At 38.2% G+C, this 16,858-nt stretch overlaps 1 protein-coding gene and 2 pseudogenes across 2 annotated transcripts in view; 2 read left to right on the top strand and 1 right to left on the bottom strand.

Annotated features, from left to right (window-relative positions):
- Nucleotides 1-16,858, bottom strand: part of ARHGAP15 (Rho GTPase activating protein 15) — a 948,827-nt gene that overhangs the window by 380,148 nt on the left and 551,821 nt on the right. For both annotated transcript variants that reach the window (XM_006880749.1, XM_006880750.1), the window contains one exon: nt 7,236-7,358. In XM_006880749.1, the coding sequence (XP_006880811.1) occupies nt 7,236-7,358 (123 nt within the window). The remainder of the gene's footprint in view (nt 1-7,235; nt 7,359-16,858) is intronic.
- LOC102868580 lies at nt 12,813-13,180 on the top strand (annotated as a pseudogene).
- Nucleotides 14,063-16,563, top strand: LOC102868022 (annotated as a pseudogene).

Genomic DNA, 16,858 nt, shown 5'->3' with positions numbered 1-16,858 from the left:
TTCCTGGACAGACTTCAGATTTGGAACCCCCCCAATCACATAAGGTTCCACTGTATGCAACATTTTTAGAGTTACAGGTGTCACATTGACAAAGACACCACTGAAAATCTTCAGGCAGAGTTTTGCAATGGTCTTCTGTACCTGGTGACTCACCCCATTAATTATCCAGATGCACACCGCAAATGCCAAGGAATGTTCATCTGGCATTTCAAAAGCACAAGGTTTCATTTCTAGTCATTTGATGAGTACTTTGTCACATTGCTGCCACCAGGAATCAATCAGGAATTATTCCAGTCACTTGAACCGGAATCCTTTCCCTTACTCTGCTTCTTTTCCAAAAGTACTTTCTTGGCCTGTGTTGCTTTGAGTGCCTGATCTCTCTCTCTCTCTCTCTCTCTCTCTCTCTCTCTCTCTCTCTCTATATATATATATATATATATATATATAATCTATGTGTATATCATCTATACTATATCTATTTTCCCTAGAGAACTCAGCCCAAGGCAATACTTTTACACTAGCATCTACTAGCAACGGAATTTTATGCCCAACTAAACTAACCCATGTACTATGTAGGAATAATGAAGGTTTGTAGATATGCAGGGTCTTCTTATAAATTTACCTGTATTTTCTAGGTGAGGTAAGGAATAGAAGGCAAGGTACCCAGAATATGCTGAAGGGTGATAGGAGCATATTTGGACAGCACTTACTCCAAACTGGAGCAAGAGAATTGTGACATAGTAGATGATTATTTCAAATGGCTTTCTTCAGCAATGACTTTGACTTTTACCATGTGGCTTAATGTTGTTGTTGTAACCATTAAGTCAGATTTGACCTATAGCTTACCCTCCAGTAAGTTTTCAGAGACAGTAAATCACACAAAAAGAGATTGCATATCTTTTTGTCATGAATCAGCTGGTGGATTCAAACTGTGTGCCTTTGCATTGGCAGTGCAGTTCTTTATCACTAAGTCACTAAAATTTACTAGCCCTGCCAAAAGATGTACTTTTTGAAAAAAACAGTGTTGTAAATGTCATTTACAGTACAAGGGTATGCTTCACATGTGAAAATCATTTTATCTCTTTCCTAGTGCCATAATCATTAATTCTATTAATGATTAGTCAGTCTTTCCACACCACCATGCTTATATTGAACCAAGGCAGATGCATGAAATGGAAATCTCACTACTCTCAAGATAAAAGAAAAAAAAAGCAGAGAGTTCACCGTACATCCATTTGGGGTCAGAGATTCCTGTGAAAGTCATAACAAGATTTAGATGAGAGCAATAGAAGCAACAGTTGCACAAGCAAAGGTAATAATAACAAAAGTGTTGAAGAAACAGAAGACCATGTGCAATAAAGCAGAAGTGGACCTATGGCCCAATGAAGTAAGAATCAATGACTCAACCAAGTTTACTGGAGGGCTGGGCAGAAGGAGATACCATAAATGGTAGTACTAAAATAATTATGTAACACTGACCCAAAGCCACAGACTTGAAGGACAAATGGTCTGTGAGGACCCTGAGAAACTGACTTGACTAAAGAATTGCATCATGTTTCCAATATGAATGACAACCAATTAACTTCCCTAATAAACTCCATTATCTTGAGTATGATCTATGAGTTCTTTATGGTCATCGCAATGGATTAACAGAGTCAGTAGGAGAATAATGAGATACTTGGGAGGTACAAATGATATTAGAGTTGGTGGAAAATAGGAAGTGTGGGGTATGCCTGACCTTCTGGGAATTGCTTCTGTGCTCTTGAAGTTATTCCCCCTTGTGGAATTAGAGAAAGTCAGGCATGGCTGCTTTTTGCCAACCACATTCTTTTTTACAAGGATAGAAAGGACTTTAGAGGAAAATATTTAAGGAAGAAAAGCAGAGAGTGTCAGATTAGAATAAATAGAATGTTTAATTGAAAGAATAAAAAAAAACCCAACCCAAAAACTTGACATAAAGGCACAAAAACCAAGAATAAAATTACTCCAGGGGAAAAAGCATACCAGAATTCAGACTTTATAAATGAATCAAACTGAAAAACAGCATGATTGTATACAAACAATGAACATTAGTCTTGCAAATAAGAACATTATACTTTGTGTGGTCCATAAGTGAAAGTCTTGGATACACAAATATTATTAATCCAATCTGACATATTACTTGACCAAGGATTCAATATAGTTATATGATTAATACAATTGATGCTGATTCCTAATATTTTTCCACATTTAGATTTAAAATAGTAAAAGAACACAAAGAAGTTGGTTATGTTTTTGTAACAACCTAAACTTATTACTATAGCTTTCGAATAGAAAAAATAATCTTCTCATTACTCTACAGCTTCAAGGGACACAGGATTGTGACATGGTTAAACTAAAAAAACTCATTACTGTTGAGTTTATTCCAATTCATAGGAACCCTCCATCCATCAGGTTTCCAAAGCTATAAATCTGTATGGGAGGGAACTGTCCATTTTTCTCCTGTGGAGCAGTTGGTAGATTCCAACTGTTGACCTTTCTAACAGCAGAGTAAAGCTGATGTTCAAATTGAAAAGAATAACAAGTGGTGAAAGGGGAAGGAGATACTAAAATTTCATCTTCTCAATTCTAACATTAAGAGATAAATAAATATAAATGTATGTATTTTGAAAGTTGTAGAAAAGGCAAATGATGACGATGAAATCAACACTTTTGTCTAATAAGAAAGGATAGACACAGGAGTATAAATGTCATTGAATCAAATCTAAACTAATGCATAAGGTTGATTAAAAAAATAGTAACACTAAAGGAAAGGCAAATATTAACAAAAGCAAATCAGCCTCCTTCCCACTAAATAATAATATAAGAACTGGATTCAGTCATTGAAAGAACTACAAAGAAACTTGGTTAAAAGTAATGCCTAGAAAGCAAAACTGGGGTTAGGCTAGAAAGCACTGCATTTACATCTTAAATTCATAAAATGTCCTATTTAATCTTTAAAAGAACTATATTTAATTGTATATTTGGAGAAAGTTTATACAGTGAATTAGATTCACATTTAATAATTTCTATATGATATGGTTTGATTACATTGATCATATTTTTTGCCACATGTGGTTATAGTCTCATTATCTCTATTCCTATTGTCCCATCTCCATTAATCAATTTCATTTACCTGCTCTTCTCCCCGTCTTTCCCTTCTCACCTTTGCTTTAAGGCAAATGGTGACTGTTTGGTCTCATACAGAAGCCCTTTTTAAAGGAGTTTGATACTCAAGGGTGATTCTGTTTAATGTATAAGTCAATTCTTTCTTTATCTGCAAGATGATCTCTAGATAGTCAATTCAGTATGAAATGTAAAGGGTACTCAGGGGGTACTCTAGGTGGTAGTTTAGGGATTCTTATTTCTAGTAGTCCAAGGAGTCGTATCTGGCTTTAAAAAAATTCTCTCCCATTCTATCTTTAAGCCAGTTGGTTATCTTATAGTAAGTTAGTTTTTTTTAGAAATATAGCATTTGTTTTAGATTTTAGTAATACTATCTAAAGACACACCTTTCTAAACATATAAGCTTTTCTGTCATTTTGATGTGAGGAAAGAGCAGTTTCTCCTTAAAACAAAACAAAACAACTTCCTGTTTCTAAAAAATGTATTGCCCAGCATTTTCTGTTCTTGGAAGTCAATGGTGTTATTTGAAAGAGTACAGAAGGTATTTTGACTGAAGCCAAAGAGCTATTACTTCAATTTTAAAGCAATGGAAGATATGTACAAACACACCTACCACCCTAAAATGTACTCTCTTGCCTATAATTTACATATTAAATGGATTCAAATGTTGTTTCCAATGAGACCCACAATGTAATACACTCATGAATTTATAAAGGGCTCACCATTCTGTTGGCAAATGTGAATGTACTTGGGGAAATTAAAGGTTTTGTAGAAGCTACCAGTGCAACAACACAATGGTTGCTACACCCACCTGAGCTATTCAGATTTCTTGACATTGATGGATCATTCAGAATTAACTATTGTCTTAAAAAATTGACAATAAATCCCTCTCTTTTGATCACATTAAAGAAATTAGAGAATGCAGTTTATTTGTGGTTACTTCCAGATCCAGGTCCTAGATAGCAAAAGCATGTATTGAACAGGTTTCCAGGAGCTCAAAAAGTGGATTTTGAGGAAAAGGTTTGTGATTCAGTCTAACGTGTGCAATAAGGGGGCAACTCTGCTTTCACATAAATTGTTTTGTTGATGTTACTCTGCTGGGTATTATAAAGTCAATAAAGCACAGCCCTGCTTCCCCCAATAGAGGTTGCTCAATAAAGACAAGCTAAATTCAAAGTTCAGTCCTCTCAACATGCTGTAACATTACATGAAAGCATAAATACTTTATAAAGTATATGTGGTCCTGCAGATCCCCTTACAGGTCTCAGAAAGCATAACCATTAGGCCCCAAACTACCAAATAACAGCTTTCTTGAACCTTGACAATGGAAACATTTTGTCCAAATTTAAACGATGCATGTTCTTTGATCAAAATGTACTGCAGAACAATTTTAAATAATATTATTCTTTTTTCCTAAATAATTCTGTTGTGAGGATTAAGTACCTTTTTTTTTTGTATAACCACTTAATTATTTAATCTTTTATGCTGCATTTTTAAATGATAAAAAATATTGATTTTTTTATTGCTTTTGCTTGCCTTTACCTTCCATCTATTAAGAAAATAATCACCATAATTACTATATTTTTATACAAGAAGTATTTAACATATCTTTCTACAAAATGTGTACCTTTCATGTATTAGTTTCCTATGCATACTATGAATGTTAGGTTGCATGTGCTTCATTTCTGCATGCATTTATATGTGAAAAGCCAGTCCAGTAAATGTTTCTTTTTAAATACCTTAATGCCTCTCCTTCAATTAAAAAGAATTTGGTGAAAGTCTTCAAAAGTTCACAGTTAAAACTGAAAGCAGTCCAAGAAGCAACTATATTGACATAAAGAGATCTGCATTTGGAAGAAAATTCCACTGAGCACAATGGAAGCTTATCAAATCAGAATTTCACATAGATTTTCCATAGCCCTTCTAATGAATACTGACTCATTGGTCAGCTATGGGGAAAATTTAATGGAGCTCCAAGATAGGAAATGTAAGCATCAGAGTATGTTCAGTGGTTCCATTACATCAGTGTGAAAGCTACATTTAGGCACCCAGTTTCTGTACTGCCTTATGAGATCAATTCCAGGACACTGTAATTATTAGTTGTACAGCACTTTGTTTCAAGCCAGTCTGTGCTACTGAATGAAAACTTCTTTTATTCTACCCTAGTCATGAAATATTTGGAATTTTATGTACCATTAGTATTATTTGGGCTGTGAACTGGTTTTATATTTTTTCAAGATGGATGGTAATCTGCAACTGAATCCTTTCTAAGGAAATGTTCATCTGTAGGATGAATTCCAAGGAAGAATTGAAAGTATAAATAAAGTTGAATCTGTAGGTGAGAGTCTGTCAACATCTTGATAGAATAAAATTCCAAGGTAAATTATTAAAGCAGGAACTAATTCTATTCCTGAAACATTTATGTTCTAAGAAATGTCCACTTGATTGGTGACATGTAAATACTCAAGCTTCATAAAAGTTCACCTTCAGTGAAAGGTTCAGAATGGTTGCTAATTTTTTTTAACATGTTCATCTGTTTCTAAATGAACAGAAATTTGAAGGTCAAAATAAATTGTGTAAACCCTTTAATACATGCCATAAGAAATATTCCTGAAGATAGTAATACAATATTTATTCTTTTCTTGAGATTCTAGTATGCTAAAACTCACCATTTGACCTCTATAAGGATACATTTCTCACCTTTATTCTTAGAAAAGTCTGTTTGTCAATTTTAAAATTCTTTCTCACATATTTTCCAAAATTTATCCATCATAAAAAAATTAAATGGAGGGATAAAGGTTCCATAATAATGTTTTCTTTATAGAATAACAAAATGCTCGTCTTAGACCTAGAAAGTGATTTCTAGTTATGGATATCTGTCTTATATACTCATCCATCCATCCATGTAGGTGATACCCAAACATTGATAACAAAAATAATGATATTTGATGGTAAAGAGTATTCCTTGAATACTCACTTCAGTTCTACACACTCTGTTAAATGCTTTACATAATCTTATTTATGTTCTTAATGAAAGGAATAAATATCTTTAACAGTTAAAGCATATGTATATATGTATGTATAACAGATGAGAAATCTGAGACTCAGAAAAGTCAGGACTTCTTCAACAAGAACGCAAGAAGTGACGGCAGAACCAAATTCCAAGCAGTCTAAGTCAAGCCAGAGAGTCTGTATTTTCTATTGTGATGAATAGCTTAGTTTAGAGTATATTCTTCTCTACCTTAGATATAATCAGAAAAGTGTTTGCTCTTTTCAATATAGACTGAACTCTCAGTCTTCATAAGTTTGTATGACATCACTTTCTTGCAGACTTCCCTTCTTAGCACAGATTTTACTTTATGACAAGAGGACCAGATAATTTATCCAAATTGTGACATTTTGAGAAAAAAAAAAAGAGAGTACTGTTATTAAATATGCGAGGATAAAACACCACCACCACTACCAACAACACTTTTAAGCTCATTGCTGTCACATTGGTTTTGAATAACAGCAAATCGGCACTGGGTTTCTGAGGTTGTAACTCTTAATGACAGAGACTGCAAATCTTTTTCTCTTGAAGCCACTAGTGAATCCCAATCAAGAGCAAAAATTTGGTAAGCGGTATAACATGCTACCAGGTGTGCAACCCAATGTTATTGTAGTTATGTCAAGTCAGAACTGACTCACAGCTGAGATCTCCCAGAGGGACTTCAGAAGCAGTTAAGCATGTGTGAGGAAACTGTCCATCCTTCTCCTGCAGAACAGCTGGTGGATTCGAACCACAAGTCATTGGGATTGTAGCACAGTTCCTTAATAAGATGCCACCAAAGTACCTCATCCCACCGCTATAGAGGGTAAAATTGATATTTCTCTCAATGATTACACGATGTCTCTTTTATTTTCTCAGGATTAATTTTCTGAGCAACTACGGTTTTGGTAGGTTTTTTTCCCCCTTTTTCTATAGAGCAGAAAATTTAATAAGTAACCTAAAAAGAATAGAATAACCTAATATTCCTCTGAGCTGATTAGCTAGAGACACAGAGGCACATTCATTTATCACTGTTACAGTAAAAGTATAAAATGTCCAGTACCTTTAATAAGTCCCTTTTCCTGCAGACTTTTCAGGGATGGTCTTCGGGTGATAAACTTCTTTAATCTGCTTTTAACTCGGTTTTTGTCGCTTGTGTCGGAAGCACTATGATGCAGTTTGAACACTGGAGATTAAAAAAAAAGTCATAGCCTTTCAGTAAATTTCTCTTTTATGATTATTACTTTATGCAAATATGAATAGAAAACAGTACTTATGGAACAACTACCTGAATTAATAGCTACAGCTCGTCTGTTTAGACAGAGCATACAAGTAAAATTTGCACATATTAATGGACTAGTTTTGCTGCAACATTAATGCACAATGAGAATGTGGTCACCTACATATATTCACAATTTATTATAATTATTTTCATAAATGATTTTCACTTTCATTCCCTTATGTTAAACCTAATAACCTTCATCTGGATAATTCCACCTATCTGCATCAATACACAAAATTATGATCAGCGAAAAGAAAAAAAAATCAGTTAAATAGGGGTAATAACCTCTTTAGAATTGTTCATTTCAATTAAGTATGGTTCTATATTCCCTCTCGGTAATCCATCCAGTGGCATCTCAGGAGACAGTCTAGTAATTCACTTCTGTAGTGTTCTGGTGGTTTAGTGGTAAGGAGGTATGCTGTCAACCCAAAGTAATACAGTTCGAATCCACCAGTAACCCCATGTGAGCAAGAATGGCAATTTCTCTTGTCATTTCCAGCCTTTGAAAACCCACCACAGGGTCCTCTCTGAGTTCTGACTTTTGGTACATAACAACTACAACAGCCTTTGGAAACCCACAGAACATGCTCTGACACACTTGAAGGCACCAGAAGTAGGAAGCTTTCAGCAGTAATCAGTTCTAGGAACTATGGGCATTTTCAAAAGTTTCTATTTACTGAAATACTGAAATATTTTTTTAGACCAAATTTATTTATCTTTCTGAAGTTGGTATTTATTCATTTGCTTACTGATACATAATCACCAGTTTGAGGTAAAATTGTGAAACACAAATTTGCCTCAAACTTTCACAGAAAAAGCTAAGGATAGGAAGCCAAGACTAGTAAGAAAAAGGGATTGATGAAGACATGAGGCGAATTAGCATAAAGCCTGATGGTTATGAGATATTCAGCAAATATTTGTTAGTAATACAGGATGAATATTACAGAGGAAACATTAGACTTCATACTAAAAACTATGAATTCAACACATCAAGTCCTGGTTCTCAATAGGTATAGACTATCACATACGTGGCATGCTGTTTCTCATGACTGCAGGATTCTGTTGTCCTTATAAGATGTGGATCTTACTTGTGTTCTCCACTATGTTCATTCACTTGTTTAAATATGAGTATTTGGGCATTTTATCAGGTACAGAGGCATTTTTCCTGTCTAATCTGCTGAGTTCACAGCATAAGAAGCCTCCTCATAACATGTTAAGGAAACACTCCTTTGCCCTTCCTCCCCTAATTATGATTACAAAGGAGTCATAAATTTGAGTTATACAGGGTAGAAGTTCAGATGACACTAGAAAACATCTGCAAACATTGCCAAGTATCCTTTGGAGGGTCAAGTAACTGATTTTTATATTAGAAGAGTAAGTGGGCTTGTTTAAGTGTTTGTCAGAACCGACCCATAGCTGACCCTCTAGTGGGTTTTCAGAGGCAGTTAATTGCACAGGAGGAGATTGCCCATCCTTGCAGAGCAGCTGGTGGCATTGAACCTTGTGATGCCTTAGACATTGCATAATAGTTTCTTGCCACTAGGCCACCATAGCTGCACAAATGTAAGGAAATGGTAATGTGTGTGTGTGTGTGTGGTTGTTGTGCTGTTAGGGGTTATTGAGTATGACTTATAATGACCCTACAAACAACCCTGTCCTATGTCATCCTCACCATCTCTGACACACTTGAGTCCATTGCTGTGGACTGTGTCAATTCATCTTGTTGAGAATCTTCCTCTCTTTTATTGACTTTTTCATACACTTTTCCATGTATGATGTCCCTTTCTAAGGAATAGCCTCTCCTGGCAACATGGCCAACATGTGTGAGATGAAGTTTTCATTATCCTTCCATTCAAGAAACACTCTGGCTCCACTTTTTTCCAAGGCATATTTGTTTGCTCTTTCTACAGTCCATGGGATATTGAATGTTCTTCTTCAACACCACAATTCAAAGGCATCAATTCTTCTCTTGGCATCTCTACTGATTGTTCAAATTCATAGCAGGTTATTAAAAAATTTACAGCCTGAATCAGATGCACCTTAGTTTTTAAATTGACATCACTGCTCCTGTAGTTTGGAGAGGTTCCTGACAGCAGACTTTTCATATATGTTGTTATTGCTGTTGATCACGATTGCCTTTGAGTTGAGCACAACTCATAGTGACCCTATGAACAAATGGCCTATAGACTTTCTAAAACAATCAATATTTATCAAAGTTCATAGAGTTTCTGGAGGCATGTTTGTTTTGGAAGTGGTTGCCACTCTTGCTGCATATGGAAACACATACACACACAGATACATACACATATTTGTTGTTGTATACTGTTGAGTCAGAATTGAACCACAGTTGACCTTACAATGGATTTTTCAGAGGCAATAAATCACATCGGAGGAGATTGTCAATCTTTCTCTCACAAACAAGCTGGTAGATTTGAACTGCATATCCTTATATTGGCAGTGCAAATCTTTATATATATATATATATATGCATGTAAGTAATGGGCAATCTCCTCCCGTGTGATTAAACACCTTTGAAAACATATTGGAGTGTCACTATGGGTCAGTTCTGACTCAGCAGTACATAACAACAAAGATAGATAGATGATAGACAAATAGATACATTTGTGAAGTACTGTCTAGTTGACTCTGATGGGTTTTCTGAGGCAGTGAATTGTGTGGGAGGAGACAGCCCATCTTTCTCCTTTGCAGCTACTGATGAATTGAAACTGCATACCTTTGGGTTAGCAGTGCAAGTCCTTATCACTAAGCAACCAGAGTTTCATATTTATTTCCACATATCAGATATCTATTTACTACATGATTTTATTATTAAATGGTTTTATAATAAAAATACAGTCACTATCACATGAGGTATTTCTTGACATTACTTACCAATTACAATGAGTTCTATAACTAATAAAGACTGAGTGATCACAGCTATAGAAAACAGCTTCCCTACTGTGTGTAGACTGAATTTTAAGTGGGAGAGTTAGGAAATCCCTTAAACATTTAAATTAGTTGAGCAGGACCGGGGGAGTCTGAGTCCCTGAGATAGGTACTCTTAGTTATGGGCAGTCTTATTACTTTTTTTGAGCTATTGCTGTTATGTTGGAATCAAATCATGCCTGACCATCCAATGGATTTTTAGAGGCAGTAAATCACGTAGGAGAAGATTGTTAATTTTTCTCTTATGGCCGAGACAGTGGATTTGAACACAGTTAAAGTAGTCTTTATGGCACTCTTAATTGGACTGCTAGTCTAAATATTGGCTGTTTAAAATGATAAGCTGCTTCTGAGAAAAAGATGAGACAGTTTTCTCTTGCAAAGCTTTACAACCTTGGAAACCCTCTTGGGCAGTTTCGCTTGGTCCTACAGGGTCTTGATAAAGTCAGAATCAGCTTGATAGTAGTGGATTTGGTATTTTGGGTTTCCCTTCAATCCTCGCTGGGAACTACCGCCTTGGGCTTGTGCTGTCCATTATGGCAGCCGCTGTTCACACTGGGTTACTGAACATGTGATTAGCACCACATGTTGAAATGATAATGTTTTGAATATAATAAGTTAAATATAATTTATTATTAAAGTTAATTTCACCTGCTTCTTTGTTATTTTAAAAAATGTGGCTACCAGAAAATATGAAATTACACATGTGGCTTCTATTATATTTCTGGACAGTGTTATTAGATTCACAAAAGAAGACCATATGCCAAAACATAAACACACAGACTGACCATCTACTACATACATGGCAGTATTGGATTTAACTGTGGTGGATAAAATGCATATGGTCTTTGGAAGTTTGAACATGCATCCAGGTAATAGTAATACAGAAGTACATTAGAGATATGTACAAGAATTAAGAGATTCTAGAGACAGTCTGACCTCAGGTGATTTGTTGGGCTTTTTTGTTTGTTTGTTTTCTTTTCTTTTTTTGGTGTTTTTTTTTTTTAAATGACAAAGAGTTAATAATTATGGAAGCTTAGAGGTATAGTGCGTACATAATACATTAAGCTAACCCAACCCAAAGTTAGATACTTAAATCCATTGAGTGCTTGCTAGAACAGAAGGAGCAATTTTCTTCCATAAAGATTTACAGCCTCATAAACCACATGGCTGGTACAGTGTTAAAGGTTTATTGTTCACAATACTTTCCTAGCCATTGTCTTTGACCTTGTCATGTGGGTGAGCAGGAATATGGAAATTGTGTGTGTTAGTTTGTACACAAGGGAATTGGCTAGTCTCACAGTTAAATTGAGCAGATTCTGCAGCAGAGTTTTGGAATCTCATAACCAACAGAGAAGAACCAAAGAATGCAGCATGCCCTTTGGGGTCTGAGATTCTTGCACCCACCATACCTACAGAAGAACAGTAAGAACAGCAGATATCCAGATACCTGGCATGAGACAGAACTGACCTTGAGACTGCTACCCCATGGAACTAGAGGCAGGTGCATTTGTCCAAGTTTGTTAGAAGACAGGAAGGAAACAGGAGAAGAACTAGGAGCTTTGTAACACTTGCTTAAAGCCATGACGTTGAAGGCTGAAAATGCCTGAGAGCAAGCTTTGAAAGCTATCCTGACTAAGATACTGTATCCTGTTACCAAATGAACTCATATCCCATTAACTTCCTTAATAAACCTCATGGTCATGAGTATGGTTCCATGTGCTTTGTGAGCTATCGTAGTGGATTTTGGACCCAGAAGAGCTGTAAAATTGGTATCAGAATTAGTAGAAAGAGTTGTGGGAGCTTATGGGACATGTGTGACCTCAAGGGCATTGATTTTATATTGTGGATGTTGATGATGAGGATAGATCCCTTCTATGGTTAATAGATATGGCTATCCCCAAGCGACCCTTGTGCCTTTTTACAGTTAGAGTCAGAGGTAAGATTTGTTGCAATGACTCCAGATTCATAGAAGTGTGGGATTCTGTAAGAATAAGAAGTTAGGGGCTTGAGAAATATAGTTAAAATGTACACTGTATTGCTACAAAGATGGAAAGACAAGTTGAGAAGCTGCTTTGGCCTGAGTCAAAGGGCAGAAACCTGGGGCTATCTGCATATGACTAAGAGTGGAAAATTAAATTGAAATGAGGAATTTCTTTAAAAGTTTATGTGTTGAAGCTTTTATTGATTTAACTTTATGAATATTTCTGTTTCTGCTTCTTTCCTTTAGTAATGTTAAGATATATATTAAAAATGGTTAAGACTTTTAAAATTTAATGCTAAAATGTATTGTAAAAATTACTAAGGCTTTGTTGTCATTTAACGCTAAGATACATTTTAAATATAATTAAGATTTTTATCTACTTAACTATACCAGATGCTGTATATTAAGAAATGTGAAGGGCTGCAGGTGGAATGGAAATGGCCATGGAGGGGGATATGGAGTGGGAACTGGAGACAGACCAGCAGGCTGTGTGGCCACCTCAGTAGCCAGGACGTATGATCGTGGTGTAGCAGACCTTGAGCAAGTTACCAACTATGGGGAGGAGATAGAGATTTGGAGTTCCAGTCTAGAGACGGCCATGTCCATGACTGGAGACTGGCAGTCCATGGAGTAGAAAGCCAAATAGGAGTGCACAAAGAAATTGGCAAAATTCACCACCTAGAAGGAAGATCTGGAACTGATAATGACCAAGATGAAGATCTCAGGAGCAGCAGCAGAAAGGATCTTGCACAAGCACATGGTCAATGGGATGGAGACTCTTACTACCCTAACCAACTAATTTATGCTTTTGCAAATATACTGACAAGATTAATTTATTGCAAATAAAATATGTTTTTATCTTTTCAGTTAAAAAGAAAGCAACAGTGTAGATTGTGGAAAGCCTATATTCAATGTAATCGATGGATATTGATATGTTCTACTATGTAGCAATGTTAATGAATATTGGATGTTGTAATAATAGGGAATATTATAGGTTATAGAAAGAATGTGAGCTCACCCTCAGCTAATTATTAATTAGATAAATTAAAAGAGAAAATTTCCCTAAAAAATGCTTGTAGTAAGTAGTAAAATTGCATAGTAGATACTGGAATTGGGGAGCGCTGGTGGCCTAGTGGGAAGGAACTGTGCTGCCAACCTGGTTGGCACAGGGTCTGAATTCACCAGCTGCTATAGACTCGGTCTCTTTGACACTATAGTTAGTACCCGCTTATAGATGCTGCAGAGAATTTTCAGAAATAGTAAATGTCATAGGAGTAGATTGCCCTGCCTTCTCCTGAGAGGCAACTGGTGGATTAGAACAGTGTACCTTTGGGATTGTATTATAGTTCGGGGGTTTTTTGTTTGGTTTTTTTTTTTACCACTAGGCCATCAGAGTGTCTGTTGACTGGATGGTACTTAACAATAAGTAACAAACTGGGGCTTACTCTAAGTGAAAGAGTAAGTCACCCAGTACTGTTCTGAGGAGATTTGCATTTGAATTGATTTGTAGACCCACCTTGGCCTTTTGATTGAAGGTATTTACATTTGAAAGAAAGGCAAACAGAGAAGGAGTGGGGGTACATTGCCTTTTAAAACTTGGAGCAAGCCTGCTGGTTCCAGTGCACTGAGACAAGGAAAAGTTGGTGCCCATCAAAGCTCCTTTCTAGGACTTGAAGCTAAAATGATCTGGCAAGTATGCTTACTTGTGGTGACCACCTGGAACCACTGGAGTGGAAGTAGGAGGCACACTGCAATGAAGAGATGGCTGAGTTTGGATGTGTTCCATAGGCACTGTTGACCTAGCATGCACAGATAAATGCATAAGCAAAGAGTAGCTGGCTTGAGAAGCAGGGAGTCATGAGGACTCTTGGCTGATAGACTTGTCTTCCATGTCATTACATGGGAGTGAAGGGACCAGCTAGTCTGGAAGGCAGGAAGAAGTATGTACTCTTGACTTTGTAGCTGATACACATTCAGACCTAGCTATGGGTAGCTAAGGATGAGTTAACCAGAACACAATCAGATGAAAAGAAGTTGATCCATGCTGTAAACTAGTGTTGATTGCTGCAACCTGTTGGCTTACTCTAGACTGTACTTGTTTATAGCTGCAGATTATAAAGGGTTCAGTGGAAACAGAATATCCTTCAGAGAAAGAAATATGTTTGTGGTTTTTTTTCCTACCCAGAGTAGTAGTTTGACTGGCATGGGCAAATTAGAAATTAGCAATTTAAAATGAAGATATCAAAGCATGAGAGATTAAATTGCTGGCTAACATACTTTCATGGAAATAGTTATTATATACTGTAAGGGGAAACATTTCTTCAAATATGAAAGTTAATGGCTAGAAAAGCCAGGAGGTGGAGCATAGGGTACATATCTGATATCAAGAGAACTGGTTTTGACTGCCATTCATTCATTGTTGCACCCTTCTGCCCGCACAAACCCCCCCCCCCCCCCCCCGCGCCCTCCTCCGCCTCCCAGCACGTCTCAGTCCGTGCACTCAGCCTCTTCTGCCATGGCCGCGCCTTACTCGTAACCCGCAGTTCCAGAAGCTGCAGCAGTGGTACCACGAGCACGGCTCCGAGCTCAGCCTGCGCCACCTCTTCGACTCGGAAAAGGAGCGCTTCAGCCGCTTCAGCTTGACGCTCAACACCAACCATGGACAGATTCTACTGGATTACTCCAAGAACCTGGTGACAGAGGAAGTGATGCGGATGCTGGTGGACCTGGCCAAGTCGAGGGGTGTGGAGGCCGCCCGGGAACACATGTTCAATGGAGAGAACATCAACTTCACTGAGGACCGAGCTGTGCTGCACGTGGCCCTACGGAACTGGTCAAATACTCCCATTGTGGTGGACACCAAGGATGTGATGCCCGAGGTCAACAGGGTGCTTGACAAGATGAAGTCTTTCTGCCAGCGTGTCCAAAGTGGTGAGTGGAAGGGGTACACAGGCAAGCCCATTACAGATGTGATCAACATAGGCATCGGGGGCTCCGACCTGGACCCCTCATGGTGACTGAAGCCCTCAAGTCATACTCTGCAGGTGGTCCCCGAGTCTGGTTTGTCTCCAACATTGATGGGACCCACATTGCTAAAACCCTGGCCTCACTGAGCTCTGAGTCTTCACTGTTCATCATTGCCTCCAAGACCTTTACGACCCAGGAGACCATCATTAATGCAGAGATGGCAAAGGAGTGGTTCCTCATGTCAGCAAAGGATCCTTCTGCAGTCGCGAAGCACTTTGTTGCCCTGTCTACCAACACAACCAAAGTGAAGGAGTTTGGAATTGACCCTCAAAAATGTTTGAGTTCTGGGATTGGGTAGGAGGACGGTACTCTCTGTGGTCAGCTATTGGACTCTCCATTGCCCTGCACATAGGCTTTGACAACTTTGAGCAGCTGCTGTCTGGGGCACACTGGATGGACCAGCACTTCCGCACTGCGCCCGTGGAGAAGAATGCCCCTGTCTTGCTGGCTCTGCTGGGAATCTGGTACATCAACTGCTACGGCTGTGAGACTCAGGCTATGCTGCCCTATGACCAGTACCTCCACCGCTTTGCTACCTACTTCCAGCAGGGAGACATGGAATCAAATGGGAAGTACATTACCAAGTCCAGCGTCCATGTGGACCACCAGATGGGCCCCATCTTGTGGGGGGAGCCAGGGACCAATGGCCAGCATGCCTTCTACCAGCTTATCCACCAAGGCACCAGGATGATACCTTGTGACTTCCTTATCCTGGTCCAGACCCAGCACCCTATACGGAATGGGTTGCATCACAAGATCCTTCTGGCCAACTTCTTAGCCCAGACTGAGGCCCTGATGAAGGGGAAGACAAAAGAGGAGGCCCGGAAAGAGCTCCAGGCGACAGGAAAGAGTCCAGAGGAATTAGAAAAGCTGCTGCCACACAAGGTCTTTGAAGGAAATCGCCCCACCAATTCCATTGTATTCACCAAGCTTACGCCATTTATTCTTGGAGCCTTAATTGCCATGTATGAGCATAAGATCTTAATTCAGGGAGTCATCTGGGACATTAACAGCTTCGACCAGTGGGGTGTGGAGCTAGGCAAGCAGCTGGCTAAGAAAACTGAACCTGAACTTGAGGGCACCAACCCAGTGACCTCTCATGATTCTTTCACCAATGGGCTGATCAACTTCATCAAGCAACAACAGAATGTGTGAGCCCAGAAGCTAATAAAGTCATGTGCAGCACCAAACCCCCATTGTGACTGGTCCTTCTTGTCTTTACTGCCAGTCTGCACTGCATGGTCCCACTCCACCCTGCTTAGAGCACCTTTGGGTTGTGGACTTGGACCAAAAGTCCCTCGGGGGAAGCTGTTCTGGACTTGCCACACCCTGTCTCTCAGTGTCCACCAGCCCCTCTGTGTTGCTGGTCTACTGGAATGTTTCAGTGCACCTGGTTTTCAGACCCATGTTCACACTGTTCACATCCCAGGTAGAAAAATAAAAGTATCAC

The sequence above is a fragment of the Elephantulus edwardii genome, unplaced genomic scaffold (genome assembly GCF_000299155.1).
Source record: "Elephantulus edwardii isolate Elephantulus edwardi_28Jun2011 unplaced genomic scaffold, EleEdw1.0 scaffold00010, whole genome shotgun sequence".
In the NCBI taxonomy this organism is placed as follows: Eukaryota; Metazoa; Chordata; class Mammalia; order Macroscelidea; family Macroscelididae; genus Elephantulus; species Elephantulus edwardii.
This window is presented reverse-complemented; position numbering and strand designations above follow the sequence as displayed.